At 37.1% G+C, this 24,735-nt stretch overlaps 1 protein-coding gene and 1 long non-coding RNA gene across 3 annotated transcripts; one reads left to right on the top strand and one right to left on the bottom strand.

Annotated features, from left to right (window-relative positions):
* Positions 1 to 834: 834 nt before the first annotated feature.
* Positions 835 to 10,989, bottom strand: LOC131551719 (interferon gamma receptor 1-like). Of its 2 annotated transcripts, none has more exons than XM_058794799.1 (7): positions 10,837 to 10,989; positions 4,795 to 4,912; positions 4,512 to 4,693; positions 3,750 to 3,883; positions 3,486 to 3,657; positions 2,723 to 2,844; positions 835 to 2,568 (listed from the first exon to the last, which is right to left on the bottom strand). In XM_058794799.1, the coding sequence occupies exons 1-7, from the start codon at positions 10,910 to 10,912 to the stop codon at positions 2,281 to 2,283; spliced, it is 1,092 nt and encodes a 363-aa protein (XP_058650782.1). In that variant the 5' UTR covers positions 10,913 to 10,989; the 3' UTR covers positions 835 to 2,280. The 2 variants fall into 2 exon arrangements, with proteins under 2 accessions (XP_058650782.1, XP_058650783.1); XM_058794800.1 differs by having other exon boundaries at positions 835 to 2,514.
* Positions 10,990 to 11,390: 401 nt separating this feature from the next.
* Positions 11,391 to 16,867, top strand: LOC131551727 (uncharacterized). The gene is made up of 5 exons (XR_009273816.1): positions 11,391 to 11,450; positions 12,195 to 12,244; positions 12,669 to 12,773; positions 13,202 to 13,330; positions 16,782 to 16,867. It is a non-coding gene; the product is annotated as an uncharacterized LOC131551727 (long non-coding RNA).
* The last annotated feature ends 7,868 nt before the right edge of the window (positions 16,868 to 24,735 follow it).

Raw genomic sequence — 24,735 nt, 5'->3', positions numbered from 1 at the left:
ACTACAGGGCCCACTAGAGGACATCGGTCCCTCAGGCCACCCTCATGAAGTCGGTTTCTGATTGTTTGGTCAGAGACATTCACACCAGTGACCTGCTGGAGGTCATTTTGTAGGGCTCTGGCAGTGCTCCTCCTGTTCCTTCTTGCACAAAAGAGCAGATACCGGTCCTGCTGATGGGTTAAGGACCTTCTACAGCCCTGTCCAGCTCTCCTGGTGTAACTGCCCGTCTCCTGGAATCTCCTGCATGTTCTTGAGACTGAGCTGGGAGACACGGCAAACCTTCTGGCAATGGCACGTATTGATGTGCCATCCTGGAGGAGTTGGACTGCCTGTGCAACCTCTGTAGGGTCCAGTAGTGAGGCTACAAGTAGTGACACTGACCCTAGCCAAATGCAAAGCTAGTGAAAAACAGTCAGAAAAGATGAGTAGGAAAAAAAAAATGTCAGTGGCCTCCACCTGTAAAACCATTCCTGTTTTGGGGGTCGTCTCATTGTTGCCCATTTAGTGCACCTGTTGTTAATTTCATTAACACCAAAGCAGCTGAAACTGATTAACAACCCCCTCTGCTATTTAACTGACCGGATCAATATCCCAGGAGTTTGATTGACTTCATGCTATACTCTGATTAAAAAGTGTTCCTTTGATTTTTTTTTTTTTTTGAGCAGCATAAGCAGTGACAAATATATATATATATATATATGAATGCATAGTTTGGAGGACAACTGTCTCCTTACTCCACTCAACTAGTCACTGCTTGATTTGTTAACTTAAAGTCTATCTAGATAGTCTATATATCTTCTCCTCCAAACTAGTTTTAATCAACAGCTAGCGTAATGAAGCAGCCAGTCAATACATTTATTGTGATTAAAATGTCTTACAACTTCAAATAGACATAATATACAGATATACATTTTTTTTTTTTAACTCCATTAAAAAAGAAAAAATAGTGCAAAGTGCAGAGATTTGACAGACATACATAAAACTCAACAAACTCAACTGGTAAACTATGGCAACTGCAACAGCGAGGCCATGAGTGCAATTTCCTGGAAATACCCATACTGATCTAATGTATGCATCGAACATATTTAATGTTTTTTTTTTTTTTGATAAAAGCTTCTGCCAAGTGTAAATGAGAATACTTTATACGATTAGTAAATCATGGGATTGTTCTTTTGGGGCCCCAAGCTAATTTTGTAATTGAGGGAGCCTTCTTTACAGTCACCTTTTCTAATCAGTGTAGACTATCCTATGTTCCTCATTCTTGATCAAATTTGATTAAGTGCAAATTTGCTTGATTTTTCAAAGAGCACACATCTTTAAGATTAGAAGAATTTTAGCAAAAATAGAAGCATTTTAATAAAAGTGCATTAAGTAAAAAAAAAAAAAGCCACATTAATGTCTTGCCACATATATTTTCCCCCTTGGACTCAGATCTTGGCATTTTTCTAAACACTAAGTAGTAACATCATGACTATATTATGACATGCTTGCTCATGAGGCATTCAGAGTAATGCTGTTCTGGTTTGTATTTATGTACCCATAACCGACAATGTATAACATCTTTTCTGCCAGAGAAATGTACAATTACAGAAAAGTGACAGATATTAACAGTAGCTTTTAGTAGACAGTAGAGGAGAATAGTGTTATCACAGCAAACGCTTCACAAATGTAACAATAAACCACTGCCCATATGTGCATATAGTGACATGATCAAGTCATATATTCAGCTTGGCAAAGTTCTCCAATGTGAAAGTTACAGTAGCTGAAATTTCCATTGGTTAACGGATGCCTACATCAGAGTGCGTTTCAGTAAAAATGATCGTTTTCACATTTCACATCAATTGATTCACATGACTTTCTAAAGTTCCCAATGTACGGGAAATGTGTGTTAATTGTCTGTATTATTATATATATATTTTTTACATTTTTCTATTACTTTTTTACTACTGGGTAGATGCCCTTAATATTTTTATCTGCTCTTTTGTTGTTTTTACTTGTTTGTTTCGCTAGCAAAATGATTTTATTTACACATTTAATGCAGGTTAGTGGGAAGCTCACCATGGCACTGTGAGAACCAGACGTCACTGCCTGCATTGTACACAGCTTTGATTTTAATGGGTGCAATGTAGTTTTGTCACAGTGCACACAACACAAGCCTGCTGATCAGTGTGGGGAATTGTTAATGGACCAAAAAATGATTACAATGACTTGGTGTGAACAGGCCATCTTTCCACAAGAAATGCAAACACTTTCCAGTGTCGTTCTTACACATGTTCAGACCTAAAGCACTGGTGGTCGAGGGCCATATCCCTCAGTACTGTCCCCCGGACTCATCTCCTGCAGGAATTTGGGACTGTCGTTGTCAGACGACCATCCGAAGCCTTCAGACTCTTCACAATCCATGTCCTCTTCATAAACCTCAAGGAGATCCACTACGGTGTCATCAAGTGTTGAGATTGTTTTGCAGTCTTCCTCAGTCAGGAGTCCCAGTGTTGTCACTGGAGAAATGTCTGTCTGCTCAGGGTGGGAAACAAGGATTGTATGAGATTGCCCAGAGAGAGTGTTCCACTGTATATGGAAAGAAGCAAACCTTTAGTCTTGGCACTGCTAGGATTCAACAGCAGATCACCAGACACATCACAAATACAAAACACTGCTCAATAACAAAAAACTCCTTAAGGAACAGTTCTAGAATTATGAAGAAGAACTGAAAGACACATACCAAAGCTGGAGGCATTTTGGGCATTTTGGACCACTTCCTCCAGAGCAGCCACACAAAGCCAATGATAATGAAGAGCACAATGGTCCCTCCACCAAGCAAAGCTGCGATTATTCCCGTTTTGTCTACAGAAAAGGCAAGAACAATTCAATGAAGCGTCTACTCTAGTACTCACAAATAATAATGACTATTTAAGGTAGAGATAAAGTTCATAAAAAATGTTTTTAGCAACATTTCTCTTGCTTTAGCAGCCGCCTTGGATTGGCTTGTTGCAACAAGTTTGTTACAATGTATTATGGGATTGCATTCTCTTCTCAATACAGAAGATGCTCAAATTAGGCAAAACAATGTATTTTTGGAATCAGCATACTTTTAATCATATTTCAGTAGTATACATTGCATAAAAATAAATTAATAACAATAATAAAGAGATTGCAGTTCTGTCTGGTTCAGCTTGTGGCACAGAAATGCCTCACTGTTAGGGTCTCGTGGAATTAAACTGTTTAAGCGACAGCTCCACAGCCCTCTCTGGTGCACGATTTTTTCTCATGTAGTGGACTATATGACATTGAGTGTATAGGGAATAGTCAGCGAGGGGATGGTACTGATTTCAAACACAGGGGAACATGTGCGAACAAGGGCTCTCACATGAGCTCACTGTTTAGCATCATGATGGATACATCAGAGAAATAAATACAAGTTCTCACACACTGCCTTCAGTTAATAGCATGATAAGAAAACTTAAGACAACTGATAATGCTTTTACCGGTCTCAGGCGTCTGCTGAGGGACACAAATGTTTCTGTAGGTATATGAAGGGATACCAGCAATCTTCCCTTCAAGCTTCAGCTCAACACACTGTCCAGCAATGCTTTGGTTAAAGTGGATTTCTGCAGTGCACAGTTCCTCATCCTCAAAACATGAGTATAAAACCTTTTGCTGTGGAAGGAGAAAAGAACAGAGTGATTTTAACAATTTAACATCCTAACATGACTAACATTTGAAGAAGGACATTGGGGAGTCTGTGCGACCTCATCATGTGTGATTGTGTACTCAAATTCTTCATTCATTATGTCTTGCTTATGAAGCATGAAAGGGTGCTGAAAGGACACTTCAATCATATTTTTGTGGACAGATGTATTCACAGCTGGAAAGTCCAAAGAGCCTGGAAAAAAGCAAAAGCCAATATTACATTAAGAAAGTCAAAATAACAAGAAAAGTCACCTGGGAAGAGACTAAAGGAAATTAATTCCAACACTAAAACTCAAATATCCAAATAGATTTGCATTTCCTGAAGGAAACAGCAGCAGTGTTTGCAAGGCAGCAGAATGAGAGTTAAAGTTTTAGTGAAGTTCATTTTCTTTTAGGCTTTGGTTCTGGGTAATTGAAATGCTGCCGTATATGCCCCGAGTATACTTGGTTTTTGTATGTGTACGCTAGCGTGTAACACATAGCCTTTCAAAATATTCTCCATTTGATAGCGTGCACGGACACAGGCAGCTGATCTTCTTTGTCCAGCATCTGCTCTATTTTTCTCCAGAAATTATGAGCAATAAAAATATCTTATTGTATTCCTGTGCACTACATCTCATAACCCCCTCAAGCATCTGTTGTTGCAGTCTCTGCTGTTTTTCCGTCCCATTAGTTTCATTTTCTACTGTGAAACAGTAGCTTGTTGGGTCAACTGATTAGTGCAAAACCAAGTCAATGCACATGTGTGACCTGTGCATATAAAGTAAGCAGTTACAGAAATTACTGTATCCATACGATTAAGTTATACACAGAAAACTTACATTTATATTTATGTCGGTTCTCATCAAAATAGTCTTTGCTGTAGGTGAATCTAATGAAGACACTTTCTGATTTGTCTTGCCCATCATGTGCCGTCACGAACACAAAGTAATCATCCCCCACATCTCTGCTGGAGCTGCTGATATCGAGGTGCGTCTGAGAGGTGTCAACTGTTTGGGGATCACTAGAGATAAATGGGAATGTGATTGTGATTAAGTAATGTCACATTTTCTGAAATTGTATTTTAATTTTTTTCTTGATCAGCTGCTTCTGACACACACATACCTTTCATAAGGTTTGACCATTACACTGAATTTCAGCTGTTCAGTTGGGTTACTGTAGTTCCAATAGAGGACATTCACAAAGTTGTGACAAACAACGCTGACGTTTGTTGGAGAAGGAACTGTAGAGAAAAAAAAGTTTGATTCAGGTTCAGTTTATTAGTCTATTATACAAACTCAAAGCTCATGAGAACAACGAATCCTTCCAGTATTGCTCAACAGCTACTGAAATGCAGAGTTATTCTTGTCATGACGGATGTCATCTTCTTCAGAGATGTCACAATCTTGGACTAGATTTTGAGTTTTGCTCAGACATGATCACTGAATTTTGGACACACAACTGAATCGTATTATCCAAATATAAATGTTTAAAATGAGAGTGGAAAACAAATATAACATTTTTTTTATATATATTTCAGCAAGGAAAAAAATGGTAATTTTCATACTTGCATTTGTATTATTCGATTGTTTGATTGGTAATGTATAATCTGAGACTAACCTATTTGTGAGTCACAGTACTTTTAAAAAAACAGATCTTAGATAAATACAATTAAAGTGTTTTTGAATGACCAGCCATCATAACAGCCTGTAATTTCAGGTCCTTCTGAACGGAGGAAGTAGCTGATAGCATGTGCCATCACAGGAAATGCAGGTCTTACTCAATATAAAGACTTGAAAAACATTCAGACTTGTGGTGGATGAGGATCTAGAAAGTCTGTGTGTGTGTGTGTGTGTGTGTGCACTCTGAATCACTACATTCAACATTATCACTTATAACAGAGAATACATTTCAAAACACTGATTAAGGGATTTGTTTAACCATGTTCATGGAATTTAATGTTGTAAAATATAGACATATATTGGTATGCATTGCTACTTCGGTACATATAAAATGCTTTGATATCAATATATTATTATTATTATTAAAATAAATTAGGGGGAAAAACAATAGGGGAAGGTTTTTACTGTACTGGGTGTCTATGTTGGTTATGATTATGATTACTATAATTGTGGGATATAAGCAAAACAAAATTAACCTTTTAAATTCAGCCATCAGAGCAGACACAAATGATTTTACAGCTTTATAATGGCCCTTACTGGGAATTTTTGGTTATTGGTGTTAGATTGTAAAATGTTACACCACACAAACACAAAAACAGTGTTTAACACATAAAGCCCATAATGCAGTTTCTGCATAGGAACTCTGAGGAGAAATTAGCAATGAAAAAAAAAAAAATCAAAGACTTGCAAATATGTTTGAGAACATTTTGTTGTAGAGAAGTGAAATTTAGAAAGCAGAAATCACTTTCTGCCTGTAAGAGGAAGTTTAGTGCTGCTAACAGAGTGCTTACTAACAGTTCAGTTTTGATGTATGAAGGAAATATATGTCCAGCATGTATGAAGACTTGCAAAAGCCTGTATGTGCCGTCTAAATTGTCTTCTAAAATGAGCATTTTCATCAGACTCCAATGTTTTGGGTTCTGTAATTTTACTTTATGGCAACGAATAGGTCATTGCCATTAAAGTGAAATAACTGAACATAAATATAGGCGCCTGATAAAAATGCTCGTTTTAGAAGAACATTTCAGATGGCCCTTCAGCCTGAGACACACTGCATGATTTCTGTCTGTCCCAGATTGGCTTTGTGAAAGAATCGTGGTGATTTCTGTGATCGTGGCTCCTAATCGGTGGTCTAGTGTCGTACAGTGAGAACGGTTCAAAGACGGCCCTTGTCACAGTCTTGCGACCAAAGATAGCGTACGATAAAATGCAACATGACATGGCACTAAAACATAAAACTGTTTACATCAAGGTCTTATCTCTTCCTCTTTTGCTGCTTCCACATTTTTTCAGCACACATAAAAATACAACCGATAAAGTGTGATTTATCATGCTCTTTTTGTTTATTGTTAGCACATGCTTATGACGTTTTATTCTTCTATAGAAACGTTCGTCGTAGCCTACGAGTCAATAGATGTGATCATCGTACAGTCTACACACACATCGTAGCCAGGGATGGCAGGGCTCGCAAAATCGCTAGCCCGACGTCCTGGGGCTATTGTGTTTTCCAGTCGGGCTACCAAAATGTATCACTGCCTGCCCTACGGGCTCCTTAAATACAGGTCTCCCGCGGGTCCTTAAAAACTCTGAAAGTGAGTTATCAAAATTAAGGCCATAAAAAGTTTTAAATACGTTAAATGGTATAAGAAATGTCTTGATTATAATTTCAAGAGGTTTTACAGTTGGGGACGGAAAGACAAGAGTCGCGATACAGCTGGATTAAACTTCAAAAGGCAATGATGTCATTGAATAAATAATGAGCGCTGCAAGTTTCAAGTCAAAACACGGCGCGGATGTCTTTATGTGAATGTATCTGAAGGTAACCGACTGTCCTCAGAAACGTGTCATTGGCATTTTAATTTCATTTTACCTATAAGTAAGGGATAATCAATGGCTAGCTGCGCATTAAACGATTTGAATGCACGACGTGGAGGCAAAGAACCACCCGACGCGCAGCAGAGCCTCCGCGAAGTGCATTCAAATCGTTTAATGCACAGCTAGCCGTTGATTATCCCGTTTATGCCATGGTCATTTCCCAGCATTCACATATTAAAGATGTTAATAATATTTGCGCTGCAATATTTGACCGGAACGATAAAAATGACAGTTATTTTCGTCTGTATTACTATTTAACTGTAACTGTATGTTACTATGGTTACCAATGTTTATAGGAAGCGCATTAATATAGAACGTGATTAAACTGACCTGGAACTACCTGTGCGGTTCAACGAATTTAATCAACACCTGCCAGCCAATCAGAATCCAGTATTCAGACAGACCATGGCATAATTCCTGATAAAGTAGCGTTTATGAGTATAGTATTCAGCAGTATTTCAGCAGTATTTCAGCACTCCTGAAGCGCCACCTCCTGGCAGAGAATGAATTTGCATTTCCAATAAGACTTTCTTGCTGTTTATGGTCAGATGAATGCAAATATCAACTCATGTTTTTACGCAGCAAACACATAGAGTTGTAAATGAGAAAGAAGTTGATGTGCCTTCTAAAAATCTAAACAATTAAGACAGTAATATTTATACGTTTTAAATTAACATAATAATTTATATGCTTGATTGATCCCTTTTCATAAAAACAGTGTATAGCCTGAAACACTGTTGTATAGGATTTTTGTTTTTGTGAAAACCTGTATCTGAACTGTAAATCATGTAATTTTATGGCTCAAAACTGTATGTTACCATAGACATTGTCCAACCCCACTCATTCTGTGTTCATTTTACTTGTGCAGCTCTTAAAATGGGTCATAAATTGCCTTAAATATATTTTTAAAAATTCTGCAGATACCCTGTAAATAGTGAAATAAAATTCCTTCCTTCATATTTGTTGATATTTGTGTATTGGAAATATTTTTGATTGACATTTAAACTCCTATCCGATTTTCTATATTTAAAAAAAAATAAATAAATAATAAAATAAAATAGTAATTTTTTAATTCGGGCTAGTTAAATTAATTTTCGGGCTACCAAAATCTGAAGAGTACCTGCCCGAAGGGGTACCATGGATTTTGAAGTTTTGCGAGCCCTGGATGGGCAGTATTTCAGATACATGTATTGAAAATATGTATTTGAAATACAAAATACTGCCTATGCTTATACACACACTGTTGCTTTGTTTGATTATTGATTAAGATTCCAACTCGAGAGTGACAGAGTAACACCTCCATGTACACTGTCAAACAAGGTTTAAGGCCACGCGGATATGCAGCTGTAACCACGTGTGATGTATTCACACCCGCTCAGATCAGACCTAACTGTGGTTTTCCTGTGATACAAGTGTGAAAATAAAACCAAAGGCTACACATCACGTTCTAGAACCCATACTGTACTTTAAATAAACAACTCAAAACTGGGCCTGAATATTTCAATGTATTGCTGGCTGAACACAAGAATAGAGAAAGAAAACATAAAAGAAAGACGTGAAGGAATGAAAAGAACAACAGAAAGGAAGTGAAAGTGCAAAGGAGAAATGATAAGAGGTTTAACGCAACACAGAAGAAGATAAAAACATACAACCCTATGAACGAGAATCAGAAATCTAGACCCAAACATTCATTCATTCATTATAGAGACACACTGCAAACTGACATTAATGACTTCAACAGAGATATGACACCTGCTAAAGTCAAACCTAAAGTGAGTGGGAATCTAGCTGGAAGCCATGTGATGATCTGCCGTTAGAGCGAGAAAAATGAAGATCCTGCGAGTTAAACGTCATTAAGTTATATAATATCTAACAGAGCATTTTATCTTCAGACACAGAAATAAATAGAAATACTAAGATTTTTATCATATACATATTGTAATGTAGCCTATATGTCATAGATCTGTTAAGCATAAAGTTAATGACCTTTCTTTATTTATTCCAAAACAAACAAAAAAACCTTGTATAATGTGTAAACATAAATAAAACGTGCTTTACTGTACATAGAATCAATGCGATAACCAACACTAACTCCACTAACGACAGATGAAAAACAACTCTCTTCCAGACGCTCATAAATCGATGCTGATGGACTGCATAAAGACAGCAACACTTGACCATACACCTTGTTTCGGGAATACCCTGTCTGAAGAGACGGAGTGGGGGTGGGGATGATCTCACCGGCTAGACGGCCTTCGCTGACCTCTGCTGCCGTAATTTTCGCTCCCATGGTAACAACAACCTTTTTGACTGATGGACCAAATTCGGCAATTAAATACATTTTTTCCTACAGCAGCACATATCCTCGCTTATCACACAGCTATCTGGAATACTTGATTTTGACTGGTCAGTCATGGCATTCAGCTGACAGATATGCCCTAATATTCTGTAATATGCTTTATATCAGACCGCTCATTCTGATAACTGTACTGGCCCTACTACCACAAACTCGCTCTCATTTCTGTCACCATCTTGTGCCTCAGTCATTAATCATATAGCGAACTTCACTTCAGTATTATTACTTTTTTTCTTTACTTATTTTTGCTTGTCTCCCTGTATCTGACACACCCACTGCAGGTCGCAGTCTCCACTAATCATGAGGGAGACATACAAAATGTGCAGGGCTGGGCCGGGGTCCTCCAGGACAGGTTCGAGAACCAGTTTTAGTCAATTTTACTTTCTTGTTCACATTATATTTGGACTTTTTAGCAGAAATGCATGTCTTTTACAAATGACTTTGTAAAATTAATTAAAGTATGCTAATTAAAGTATTTTTATATTCACTGGTATTGAATGATTACCATTATTGATTATGGTATTTAGTAAAACAAAGAACACACCACCCAAAAACGCTGTAGTACCATGGTAATTTTTGGTAGGTTACTATTATCACTGTAACATGATGATGTAAATAAACCCTTGTTTGTCCTGCTAGTAAAGCCTCTTTAACATTTAATTTAACAACAACAAAAATGCTGTTACAAATTAAGTCAACAACACCAAAAATGAAGGGGGAAGTTTAAATATTAGCGCACAGTCAAAAACTTACATGCTCGCTCCTATTGCACACTTTTTTTTCTCTCTCTCTCTCTCTCTCTCTTTTTATAACAACTTAAGTCTTTTTGTACAATTAAATGAGAACTAGTTTGAATTTCAAGGGATTTCAAATTTATGTAATTGTAGATTTAAATTAAAAAACAAACTAGATGATAAAATAGCCCATTCATGTAACAGCATATTCTCTATAGAGATAACTTCAAGATTTGAGTCATTTCCAGGCAGGGAAATCATAATTGTAAAACGTGCTTATATTTGCAAACTTTATTCGTACCAGGGAACCATGCTATCATCAGCATTCACGCATTTAAATAAGACAAAAGCAGCGATTTTATAATAATATACTGTTTAAGTTGTTATTTATTTTAATATTACGAGAAAGCATGCTTCATATTTCATGGACGCTCACAATAGGACAAATAAAAAGATACAACCGTATAATACAACGATGTGCCAACTTTAGCACGAGAGGCTTCAGCAAAACGATACTCACCAAAACCAAAGACACCTGGGAACAGTAAGGCGTAAAACACACCAAACTGGACTACAGGATCCCTCCACATTGCCATAAATCTGTTTTTTCTTTCCTAAAGCCAGACAGCATTTCCTGAGCGGGCTCTGTGTTCTCGTCTCCAAGCGCACTCGCTTCTACTGGAGCCGATCTGACAGGGTTGGATTGCCAAATATTCCAAGTGTTCCGCCACAGCCGGACTCGGGGGCGGGGCGTATTAAAATTTTTAATAAAAAAGAAAAATGATTAGTAATAATTTTCCTGATTAGTTAAGCCCTCCATTTAAACAACAATAAAAAAACACATACAGACACTTGTGCTCCTACACTCTTAAAAGTGCTGGGTTATTTCTGTAAACACATTGTTGGGTTAATTGTGCTGGGTCATAATTCTGGGTTGTTTGCGGTACTGTAAACACATAGTTGGGTTGTTAGTGCTGGGTCAAATGACTGTAAGGGGTTCTTTCACCACTGAACACCTGGGTTGGGTTATTTTGACCCATCCGGTTTGTTTATTTTTCCTCTTCATCGAATTTTCTGGGTTCTTCACTGGTCTCGTCAGACGGTCAAGCAACTCGCAGCAAGCAGGATTATAAGGTAAATTAATATCCCAGATAGCACACGTACGTCTGCAAGATGTCTGTTAAAGATCTCTTGATCTGGAAAGCATCTGCTGTCTACAAACGTCTGACAGATGTCTTTCAGATGTAAGTTTTACATACATTCTGAATCATAAACATCTTAAAGACATCTAATAGACGTCTATCTGACATCTAAAAGGAGACGTTCAATAGACGTATTGCAGATGAGCAAACACTCTAAAAAATACGTCTTGCAGATGTAAATGCAGACATCAAATAGACGTCTCCTAGATGTACGTGTGCTATCAGGGATGATTATTTACCTCTATTTTTATAAGCTGTGATGAGAGCACACTGATTTCACGGTTAATGTGGTATTGTATCTGTCGCTGTGCAGGTTCAAGTTAGCGTTATTCTGTGAATGAAGTAGCCGCCTACATTTTTTGACAAAAAAGGCCTCAGCAATCTCTTTATCGTTATATAAAAGTTATAAATATAGGCTATATATTAGTATATTAGCGCAAAGTTTTATATTTTAACGCCTCATGGAAAAGGTATTGAACCGTTAGGTCAGAAATACAGGGGTAAGTTCAGTTAACTTACTGTCTGTGTAACGTTTCTGTGTGGCTTTGTAATGTTTTGTCATAATTAGATCTTTTCGTACTAAAATTGATCTTTTAAGGTCTTTTTTTCCCCCAAGTAAATGTCTGCGACGTGCCGAATCCAACAATAACTTATTTTCGCGCTCTTTTTTCCTCAGGTAACGTTAGCTGCATTAGCTGCCCTTAACGTTAAACCACAATATTGTAGGTATGTAATATTATTCTTAAATGGTATGTAATATTCTTAAATATTTTACTTAAAATGTTGTCTAAAGTTAGACTTAATCTCTCGTGGTGTTTGAGGTCCTTCCTCTGTTTTAGTGAATGCTTTTGTTGCTTTAATCAGAACACAAGTTTATCCAGGTGAACAGTAAGTTAGAGAGGCTATGCCTGCGTCCCAATGTGCATACTATCCATCCTAAATGTGATAGTAGTAATTTTCAATACTATTTAGGGCAGATAGGGTGGATAGTATGCACATTGGGACGCAGGGCATGTAATGTGTTCTTTATATGTTACTGTTAGAAATAACAATTTGTATTTGAGATTGATGAATAATAGGCAGATTTCCAGGCTGGCATACTGTATGGTTTTGCTAGCTTTTAACCCAGTTTTTCATCCTTATTTTACAGAATTTGTTTTGCCTCCCAAAAAAATTTGAGATGGTGGATTCGCAGCAATGGGTCTACACAGAAATCTTGAAGGAGTTCCCCAGGCTTCTAGAAAAACTTGGCATGGTAAGAAATAATTTTTATTTTATGGTTTCGTTTACAGAAATTTGAAATGGTTAAATTGTTAGTGGGGTTGTGCAGATAGACGATATAGTGTACTGACGAGCGGGGTTAAGTTGGTTTTGTTTTCGATATTCGTGACACATTCAGCGATAAACGCCAATAACTTCAAAACGACTTGCCCTAAAAAAGTCTAAACGGCGTGACCGACAAAAGGGCTTTGTACTGACGACAGTCAGAGATATCGCTGAGAGCTGATGTCGACAGTCAAAGCGATATTACAGGAGCTGCCCCACATCTTTAAAATTTGAGCACATTGTTTTCTGTGAGTGTACACAGCAGCAGCACCTCTGCCAGAACGTCACTAACATCACTAACATCTTTGATTGTGAGATCAGTTTCACAGCTTGCACTGTATTATTCTTATGGTTTAGATGCTGAAAGGGAGAGTGCTTTCAAAGTCCTGCCCGCTCTGCTTCCCCAATCAATATTCAAGAACGGAGGACAGGTCTTCAGACCCACAACCACAGAATCCTGGAAGTCATTCATTTGACGTACAACCTGTAAGTTTCTTTTACTTTTTCTACTCTATACACAGTAGGGTACAACAGGGCTAAAGGCCCACCTTAACAAAAAATGTGGTATTCACTGCGCTGCGCAATTAAAATGTATAATTGCCGAAAAAATATATACGTTGTATTGAACATTAATGGAGCAACAGATTTTGTGTGAAAATAAATCATTCAAGTTGTTTATTTTGTTTAAAAATCTTATAAATGTATGAGGTGACAAAGGGGGCCTTTTACCCCACACATGGGGCACACAGTATTGATACAAATACTTCAGCTAAAATAATGTTTTTTTTTTTTTTATGTCTAAGTTAATACTTGTTAAAAACAATCACTTTAGCAAAGTTTGTTCTGTTTTCTGCTTAATTTTAAAAACAAAAAGAAAAAAAAAAGGTGTTCAATAAATATAGGCCTACTGTACGACGGCGTTTTAGTGCCTCGTTAAAAAATTTAAAAAAATCTAAGATTACGAGATTAAAGTCATAATATTTCGAGAATAAAGTCGAAACATTACGAGAATAAAGTCGAAACATTACGAGAATAAAGTCGAAATATTACATGAATAAAGTCGAAATGTTTCGATCATTTAAATCGTAGAAATTAAAGTTATAATATTTTGAGAGTATAGCCTATATTGCACATGCAAACGGCCCCGCATTGAGAGCACCGAGAGAAGTTGCCGGGCCACCGGAATTGATCTGAGTACTATTGCTTCCAAGCGGCCGTATCATCTTACTGGGATGTTAATTTTAAGGACTCGCAGAAACAGCTTAATATCAAGAATATGATATTTATTAACAGACTGAACAGGAACAACTGTTTATCTTAACATCAGCTCACACACTCAATCGACATTCCTTTGGGGGGCGCTGTAGCTCTCTTATTTAACCCTTTTTTAATACACAACAAATATATGTGGGATTATTAGCAGAAATCATACCATGTGTCATGCTCGCGGGGACAGTATGCTTGGAAATAATATTTCATGTCTTCCATTGCATTCATTATTTGTAGTGCGCCAGCCACCCATGCTTTGTGCTTTTAGTGCTTTTAATATAAAACAAAGTCTCAGCTTTCAAAATCAGTTTTATAACAAAACACAAATTATAAATGTGTTTTGCTTTTTATTTCAAGTTTATAGCAAGATATAAATTGAAGGAACATCATAAGGCATAAAAAAAAAAGTTTAGCCTAATTTATAATGAAAATGTCTCGTTGTTCGTTATTGTAATCGGAAAGATGATTGACTCACATGCCGCTTAACAAGCACATTATTGCAATATAGCCTACATATTGTTTGTATTTCACTATAAAACTGACAGATTTTGAAAACTGATATTTGGAATATCCCGGTGCTCCAAATCCGGGCCATTTGCATGAGCAAAAGGCTAGAATAGCCATCTCAAAATATTATAACTATAATCTTTATTCTCGTAATATTTCGATTTTATTCTCGTAATATTTCGACTTTATTCCCGTAGTGTTTCGACTTTATTCTCGTAACTTCGACGTTATTCTCGTAGTGTTTCGACTTTATTCTCAAAATATTACGACTTTAATCTTGTAATTTTAGATTTTTTTTTTTTACGAGGCACTAAAACGCCGTCGTACCTACTGTCATTAAAATGTTAATATAAAAATATATTTTAAAATACAGAAATAAAGTCATTTTAATAAGTAAAGATTCTGAAAGTATTGAAGGAGATTCAATAATAATTTAAAATATATTTACAGTAGTAGGCTAACAACAAATTATATTTTATTATATGATAAATATCATGTTTTTAAATATGATGGTTTAATTTTAAACATTGTGATTATCTTTAATATGGACACATACATAATATATATGATTTTTATAACAACATAATAAATTATATTTACCATCTGAATCTAACCAAGTCATGTGAACAAATGGAAAAGTCAGCCATCTATTAATTATCATGTTAATTACTGCGCCTTTAGCCCCAACAGCAGAGGCGCTTTTTACCCCAAATACATACTTTTACATATTCTTTCTTTATTTAAAAACTGTTGCTTTAATTATCTTAAGCAAAACTGAAAATCATAAAGAAGGCCTTTGTCTCAAAATATATGCATTATTTTTAGCGATTCTCATTTGCTACTTAAATCTACAACATTTTAAAAAACATAAAATATAAGATCAAGTAAGCACAGAATCAACTTTTCACTGAATGTTTTGCAAAGTGCTACGCCACGTTTTTGTGCCATCTAGTGGTTTAGATGAAAATAATATCAAAGGTGCCTTTTACCCCGGGGCGCCTTTAGCCCCGTTGTACCCTATTGTGCAAAAGTTTTAGGCCACTAGTATTTTCAACAGTTAAAAATGGTTTTAAGTCAGTTATTTCTATCTTTTGCTGTAGTGTGTCAGTAGGAAATATCAGTTTACATTTCCAAACATTCATTTTGTCATTAATTGTAATAATCCAGTGGATGTCTGACAACAGCCAGTGCTCCACACAGATCGGATCTGATCATCATCGAGTCTGTCTGGAATGACATGAAGAAACTGAGACAAACTAAATCCAAAAGAACTATGGCAACATCTCCAAGACGCTTCAAGAAACCTACCTGCAAACCTACAGTACTGTTAAAAGTTTTAGACACTTGTGAAAAAATACTGTAAAATGAGGATGCTGTCAAAAATAATGTCATAAATAGATTTTCTTTATCAATTAACTTCTATTAACTAAATTAAATCAACATTTGGTGTGATCATCCTTTAAATTTAAAGCAGCTTTTTCCCTCGGTGCACTTGAGCAGAGTTTCTCAGGAGCTTTGCAGGAGGTTTCTTGAAGCATTTTGGAGATGTTGCCACAGTTGTTCTGGATTTAGTCTGTCTCAGTTTATTCTGTTTCTTCATGTCATTCCAGACAGACTGGATGATGACCAGATCAGATCAAACAAAAATGTCACTGGATTATTACAATTAATTGCAAAATGAATGTTTGGAAACGTAAACTGATATGTCCTACAGACACATTACAGCAAAAGATAGAAATAACTGACTTAAAACCATTTTTTATTTAGCTGGAATACTAGTGGCCTAAAACTTTTGCACAGTACTATATATATATATATATATATATATATAAATATACACACACACACACACACACACACACACATATATATATATATATATATATATATATATATATACTGGGGCTTTAAATACCCCATAATTTATGCCATGTTGGTTGGATGAAATTTAGGTAGACAACCAAGAAGTGCCAGTAAGCAGAAAGAAACCTAAATCAGTAACACAATAAATATTATTTTGAGCAACCTTTACCAGACCCAGTTCACAGAAAACTGGCTGATTTCCATAAAATACACTTAAACGTTATTTAAGTCAACTTAAATGTTACAACTTGTAAAAATGTAAGTTATGTTGCAAGACTAAGTGTCGTGTAATTAACAGGCGGGGACCAACATGGTGATGCATTCCTGTACATTTTGTGCCTTGGTGCTGAGTCAACGACCTCCCACACCTTCACCATTGTTTCAGGCCATGCCATTGAAACAGACTTGTTGCTTGAGGATGTTTATCTTTTTCAAGTCCTTTTTTTGTCCTTGATGTTAGCTACACTAACATCTTCCTTCCTGGGAATTTCTCCAGCATGCAGTATTTCATATCGATGGACATGAGTCTTCATGTGTGAAGTATTTGAGGTCAACAGTTTTTTTCTGGCCACTTGTAACGTTTTAATTGTCACGTATTGTCTGTTGTAGGTCTCTTTGTTTGGCTTAGGTTTAATGGCACAATGTTTGGACTGATTCTCATGTGGCAATAATCAATTTCATAGTGTTATGATGCTGCAATGTTGACAAAGAATAGGAATCTACAGTACCTAGTTTACAAAGTTTTGTTTTTTAAAGAAACTGATCTACAAAAAACATTTTATTTGTGTCTGTAGGGATTGGGTGTAATGTGTAACAGTATAGCACCCATTCAAAAAAGTTTTTAAAAAGAAATGTGAAAACTCATTAAATTTATATTTACAGTTGCATTTTTTTGTGTTGTGTAATTGTATTACAGAAAAATTATAATTTTACATTTCTTTGTGATTGTTATTTATTATTATTATTATTATTAGTAATATTGGTAAATATAAACGTAGCAAGGCAATGAGACAACAAATAACCCAATGTTTGGGTAATGTTTAACCCAGAAACACAGTTAACCTGACCCACTGGTTGGGTTAAATGGCTCAACCCAGCACTTGGGTCAAAACAACCCAGCGCGTGTTCTGTCCCATAGTTAGCCAGCGGCTGGGTTAAGGTTGGGTTATTTTTTAACCCAGCCTTTTTAGAGTGTAATTAAAAAATTAAATTAAATTAAAAATTTAAAAGGAGCACAGTTTAGGACTCCATTTTTACACTTGTAATGGCATTTTTTTCTAATTTGATTATAACTTAGTTCTAAATATAACTTTATATTTAAATTAAAACAATAAATTAAATTAGAATAATAAGACAATCAGGAAGAATGAGCTACCAATCAAATAAAATCAGTATCAACAAAATTCATATTTGCACTACAAAAAAATTTTGCACAGAACAGCACAAAAGTGGCATTTAGGTATATTTACTGACTGTTTAACGCGGCTCGGAGGTGGCATGAATGCATTTAAATTCATAATGACAGTGTTAGGCTATTAATGTTTTAAATATAAAGTTTTGAATGTAGAAATATTAAATAACTGAAATTACACTTTAAAAATGAAACTAAAACCGCCAGTAGATGGTGGCAAGTCACTGCAGCCTAGAGTTAATTTTTTTTTGGCCATATCCACATGCATATTTATTTAAAGGTCCCATGACATGCTGCTTTTTGGATGCTTTTATATAGGCCTAAGTGGTCCCTAGTACTGTATCTGAGGTCTGTTTCCCGAAATTCAGCCTTGGTGCAGAATTTCAGCCTCTATGAGCCAGTCCCACAATGAGCTTTCCTTAGGACGTGCCATTCTGTGTCTGTAGCTTTAAGGACGAGAGAGGCGGGGCAAGGTGGAGGGTGGGTGTGTGGCCTTAACCAGCTTGCGCTACCATCCGCTAATGTTGACAGTGTTATCGCAATGGCTCATAGACACGCAGTCATTCAAGCTTTTCAGTTTGACCCAGAATCTGATCCGGATGGAGAAGCACTGGATGAAGAAGTTGCAACTCAGCGGCTGCAGCAGGACGTCTCCGAATGGTTAGTTTAAAATATTGTGTCTGGATACGGTACTTTAGTTGGTTTGTTTATGTATGCTGTTACAGTTATCATCATGTAGCTAATGCTAGCCATAGGCTCGGATGAAGGAACTAAAAAAATACTTTGGTGTTCATTTGTTCATCCAAACACTGAGCAACTGCCATGCTTCGCTCGTTTGCAAGCCATGATGTCTCTCGATATAAAAAAAATATTGCGCTCGCATCGCACGGTAGTAGCTCATTTTCTCATGGGCGGGCAAAGCAGAGAAAGGGGAGGTAACCTTTCCCCGTATGACGACATAAAGGAAAGATTCCAGATTGGGCCATCTGAGCTTTCATTTTCTCAAAGGCAAAGCAGGATACCCAGGGCTCGGTTTACACCTATCGCCATTTCTAGCCACTGGGGGGCCATAGGCAGGCTGGGGGAACTCATATTAATGTTAAAAAACCTCATAAAGTGAACTTTTAATGCCATGGGACCTTTAAGCTGTAACCCCAACATCAAGGATGCAGAGCACATTAAGGCGTTAAGGAAAGTGTGCCTCGCTCTGATGCTCCTTCTGAGAATCTTTGTGTTGTTTTCTGGGCAAAACCAGTCAAGGAGGAGTTTTACAGGACGTCAGGTCATAACTCTAAATAAATTTTCAGATGATCAGAAATCATTAAACGCACTTAAAACCAGAAGTTGGTGTTGTCCTTGAAGGCATTAAAGGGAGAGTTCACCCAAAAAATGGAAATTCTATCATTAATTACCAGTGTTGGGCAGTTAACTAGTAATTTAGTTACTGTAATAATATTACTTTTTGCAGTAACTAGTAGTGTAACTAATTACTAATAAGATTTCAGTAATAATATTACAGTTACCATCCATAAAACAGCTTAGTTACTTTTGATACCTCAAGCCCGCTGATTTAAAATCTAACAATCAAATAATTCCTAGATTTATTTTCATAACTCGCACATGCATGTGATGTCCCCGGTGCAGCAGGCAAGCTTGAAATATGGAAAAGCTAACATTCAGCAGATAGAAATACTGAATTATATTGATTTTGTCAGGAAAAAAAGATCTGTTGTGTAAGTTTTGGCTTTACTTTACTCTGGCATTACATCTCTCTGATCAGCATGTGGTACATTAATATAATTAAAAATATTGTTGGACAATTAAACAGTTTTTTACAAACTCATGTGATTTGATAAAATACATAACAAAATTTAATCGCATATGGGTAACGGAAAACTTACTTCAAGCTACACATGACAATTAATGAGATGAATACAACACTTGAATGTCACAATCAATCACTATCGAGTGTTTGTAATAACTTCTGACTGTGATCCAATGTGGATTTTGGTCAAATGATGAGGCAGAAATATGTTGTTAGTAACATTCTAGAAGAATTTTATCTGGAAGATACACAGTTACAACTTCTGTGGGACGTGAAGAAAAAGTAATGTAACTTAGTAGTGTAACTAATTACTGTTGCCAGAAAGAAATAAGTAAAGTAACAATATTACTTTTGAAAGGAGTAACTAGTAATGAGTAAAATATTACATGCTTTGAGTAACTAGCCCAACACTGTTAATTACTCACCCTTATGTCGTTCCAAACCAGTAAGATCTTTGTTCGTCTTCAGAACACAAATTAAGATATTTCTGATGAAATCTGAGAACTCTCTGACTTCAATGGACAGAAGTACAAGAAAGGTAGTAAGAGCATCGTTAAAATAGTCCATGTGACATCAGTGGTTCAACCTTAATTTTATGAAGCTACGAGAATACTTTTTGTGCACAAAGAATATTAGTTTATGCACTAAACCACCTCTTTTAAACTTCAACTGATCCCAGACACCCCTCCTTCCCCTGCAACCTCATCTGCACTACTGATTGTAAGACAGCATCCCTCTTCTGCACCTCTGCCAATTCATCCTCAATCTCTGTCTCCGCAGTTGGAGCCACTCCAAGCACAGCAAAAACAGTCGCACCAGAAGGCTCTTGCTGCTTCATGCCAAACAATGGCAATCACGAATGCACATTGGTGTTAACATGCTTTTTCCCCAAACAATGCATAATTTTAAACTGGAAACTGACCAACTGTTCAACCCATCTAGCCAACTGCCCATCCACTCCCTGAAAATTGTGCAGCCACCTAAGAGAACTATGATATGTCCGCAATATAAATTTCTTCCCAAGCAATTGTTTAAGTATTTAGCAAACACAACCAAACTAAGCAACTCCTTTATCATGGTGGCATAATGCTCATTTTGTTGAAGCTTGGCTAGCATACACCTAAACCCACTCCAGACCATCCACCTCCTGTGACAAAACTGTGCTGATGCCTGTGTCACTCGCATCAATTTCCAAAATGAATGGCTTGTGCAGGTCAGGGTATACAAGAACCGGAGTGGTAACAAGGGCTGTGTTACGCTGTACAAATTCCCACTGACACACACCATCCAACTTAAATTTTTGACCTTTATCTGAAAGACGATGTAATGGTTGGGTGATCTCAGCAAACCCCTTAATAAACCGTTGGTAATAAGATGCTTAACCTACAAAACTGTGCACCTCAGTTTGATTTCTTGGTAGGGGCCATTCTCTCACTGAATCCACTTGGTTTGCTCGTACTCCATCAGCTGATATAACATGTCCCAGATAATGAATCTGGGTGGCAAAAAATGCACATTTATATGGCTTAACCTTCAAATTAATATGGCATAATTTGCTAATATAGCACCTGTATCTTCAAGAAGTTTAACATCATACCCACCTATTTTTACCCCCAAAATAAATACCTGGGTTACTTTGTAACTATAAGGCCAAATGGTAGAAATGCTATGAGGCAGGCATTTGGCCTATAGAGGCTGCCTCCTCCCGTTTCCCTGCACATAAAGGCAGTCTCTCCTGAGTTGCTGGTTTTAACCACATTCCCAACACCCACCCCTTAAAGGCTGCATCTGTCTGTTATTATGAGGATTATGAGTTTATGAAACACGTGACTGAAATTAAATTATTCCAGTTTTAAATGTGCATCTGATTACAGATAGCCTGGAATTACGCAGGATTTTTATTTTTAAAGAGAACCAGTTCGAAGGAAGAATAATTTGCTTTTTTGGTTAAAAGAATTTCTTAACATGAAATTAGAATAGTATGTCAATTAGAGATTAGACTTGAAATCTATACGCTAATACACACTACATACACATAGTCACGCAATGCTAATGTTGTTAACATTAACAATTTGAGAACAAAGTATAACAATAATAATAATTGGCACGGTTTGATGTGATATGAGCTAATCGATCGTTAGATTTAATCACCATTGGTAGTGTGATTTATTTTAATGCTTTTTTACTCATGTGGCAGAGCAGTAAAGGATTAGAGATTTAGCATGACTACGCCAACCTGGGTCTAGCCCAGGGCCTTTTTAGGCAACACAGGTCAGCTTACGATAAATTGGCAGGAGACGTAGATATATAAAAGATAACTTTTATTACAATTAAAAAGGGGTTTATTACAAAAACAGAGGGAGGTAGAAGAGCAATCACTGAGCGCAACAGTTCACTTATAACAGACTCAATTACACACTTCACAAAACACAACAATGGGCGACCTGGGTCATCAAGACATCCAAGGATCAAAGTACAGGAACCGAGGCTTGACAGCAGGGCATAAGGGCACAATCGGCCTACACAGCAAAACACCCTTCACTTATACCTGAGACACACACAAACACACACACACACACACAGACACAGACACACACGACCACTCCAAAGAAACACTAACACCAGGAATCCAAGAAGCACAATTATTACTTGCATAATAAACTATAACAAACACAGTACAACAACAAAAGTTAATTGAGTGCAATGAAACCAAACTCAAGTTGAGCACACTCACAACTATCAAACACACATTTCACAATAAGGGCGTCCAAGCAAACACATAAATCAAGAAAGGAAGAAGAGATGAGATGTTTGTAAACCAAGGAACACACACACACAACAAGGCTACAATAAACACAATGAAAACGGGAATTACAAAACAAATTTAACCAAAAAAAAAAGCAACAGCATCTCCAGATGATAGTTCCCACGTACACTGTAAAAAATGATGAGTTGACTTAACTTAAAAAAAAATTTAGGAAACCCGTTGCCTTAAAATTTTTAAGTAAATAATAATTAAAAAAATAAGTTTTGAATTTAAGTTAAGAATTGTCAAGTTCACTTAACTTTTTTTTTTTAAAATTATTATGTACTTAATAATTTTAAGGGAACGGGTTTCCTCAATTTTTTTAATTTAAGTCAACTTTACAGTGTAGCCCCAACAACAGGGAAGCTAATCACACATAGCCAACCAGACAACCCTCAGCGAATGCCAAATAGTAATAAAAATCAGAATATCAACGCATAATAAATTTAAAAATACATACCGTACAAGTAAGTTCTGAAATCCAATCAGTCAGGCAGACAAACAAGGTGCTGGGAAGCTGAGAGCTCCATCAGTCTATCTGGGAAACAATGGGTTTGACGGAGGGACAGAAAGCATCTGTAATGTCAGGTGAACACTCGTACCCGTTGTGCTGAATTCAGTCTCACTCAAACCTCTAACTATAAATGAGTACAACAAAAAAACACCGCTACATAGAGCAAATTATTAAATAAAGGACACATCGCGACCGACTCCCTTTCCTGCAGAGGGGCAACCTCACCCAAATGCCAGCCACGGAGTTTCCTTCAACATGCCATTCTATAAGAAAGTACGCTTTCATGAGCTTCAGTGTGCAACTAACAACCCAGCCAACATTATCCAACATACCTGGATGGCGACTAAATGTAATGCACGAAGCAAGGGGGCATGACATCTCTGAATTCAATAATGAAATGCCTTTAACTGAAAATTGAGTGTTTAATCTTATCATTATACATTACCGACACTCTATCCTCCAATTTGATACTGTTAAGTGCTTTGACACAATCTGTATTTTTAAAAGCGCTATATAAATAAAGGTGACTTGACTTAACTTGGCTCGTGACGCCATACTACCTCGCCCACGAATTTATATATTCCCTTACTGCCCAATGATAGGGCCATTGATGAGCAAACCAGCCAATCAATTGTAAGTAGGATTGTAAATTCACTAGTCTTGCCACAATCTACCCCCACTTCTGCATCGTTCCCCCGACGATGAACAAAACAGTCACCACTCAAGTCCAGGGCCTAAACCATGTTGAAATTGTCATAGATGTCCCCTCAGACAGTACCCCGTCATTACCCACCACCCCTGCAGACCGTGGGAGATGGTGGCTATCGGAATGTTGACCAGCTGTAGCTCACCTAGACTGTCCTCTCACGCCAACATCGCGGAGATAAACCAGCTGACCCTCCCCCAGTGGTGGATCTCGCACATGTGAGTCATGTTGCGCCTTACGCCGTTCTGCAGCGACCCTCAGGTGCTCCCGTGCCCCCTCAAAAGCCACCTGCAATTGAGTTTGATGCTCTATAACCCACTCATGTACATTTCCTGCAACCATCTCCTCCACTCTACCTAACAGACAATGAACTGGTAAACGGGGCTCTTGACCAAACATCAAATAGTATGGTGACTCACCAGTTGATTGATGGGGAGTGGTATTGTAGCTAAACAGTACCTGCAGCAGACATGAAGCCCAATCCCGCTTACTTGAAGGAGGCAGAGTGCGCAAAAGGTTGTGCAAGGTTCTGTTGAACCTCTCGCACTGCAGGATGGTACGGTGTGGTTCGAGACTTCTCCACCTTATACAAATTACAAAGCTGCTGTATAAGTGAAGAACATACAACACATTATGAGAAGAAAATTAAAGCGGCTGTTTACTTGACAAAAGGAAAGCAAGGCAAGGCAAGTCAGACATCTGGAAACAATTCTCAATTGTCACTGAAAAAAATGCGAAAGAGTTAAACTTCGTAAGTTGCGATAAATGTGCACAAATATATAAGCCTGAGGCGACATACCTAACATAGGCTTTATAGACAATTGGACGAGTTTTTGGGGCAGACCTGACCTGTTGAAAAGAGATGGTGTTCATCCCTCCTGGGGTGGTGCCGCTCTTCTCTCTAGAAATATGGCACATAGTCTTAGAGTTCGTACTTGACTAACTGGAGCCCAGGTCAGGAAGCAGACAGACTGGCTAAACTGACCGTCT

Source organism: Onychostoma macrolepis, chromosome 13 (genome assembly GCF_012432095.1).
Source record: "Onychostoma macrolepis isolate SWU-2019 chromosome 13, ASM1243209v1, whole genome shotgun sequence".
In the NCBI taxonomy this organism is placed as follows: domain Eukaryota; kingdom Metazoa; phylum Chordata; class Actinopteri; order Cypriniformes; family Cyprinidae; genus Onychostoma; species Onychostoma macrolepis.
Note: the sequence above shows the minus strand (reverse complement) of the source record. Positions and strands in the feature narration are given on the sequence as shown.

What these genes read in the sequence shown, in the direction of transcription:
- LOC131551719 (XM_058794799.1), bottom strand. Translation starts at nt 10,912, where the DNA reads ATGGCAATGTGGAGGGATCCTGTAGTCCAGTTTGGTGTGTTTTACGCC. An exon ending in ACACAATCACACATGATGAG is followed by an intron (nt 3,658 to 3,749) that starts GTCGCACAGACT and finishes CTCCTTCCACAG; the next exon opens with CAAAAGGTTTTATACTCATG. An exon ending in TCAGCAGACGCCTGAGACCG is followed by an intron (nt 2,845 to 3,485) that starts GTAAAAGCATTA and finishes CCTTTTCTGTAG; the next exon opens with ACAAAACGGGAATAATCGCA.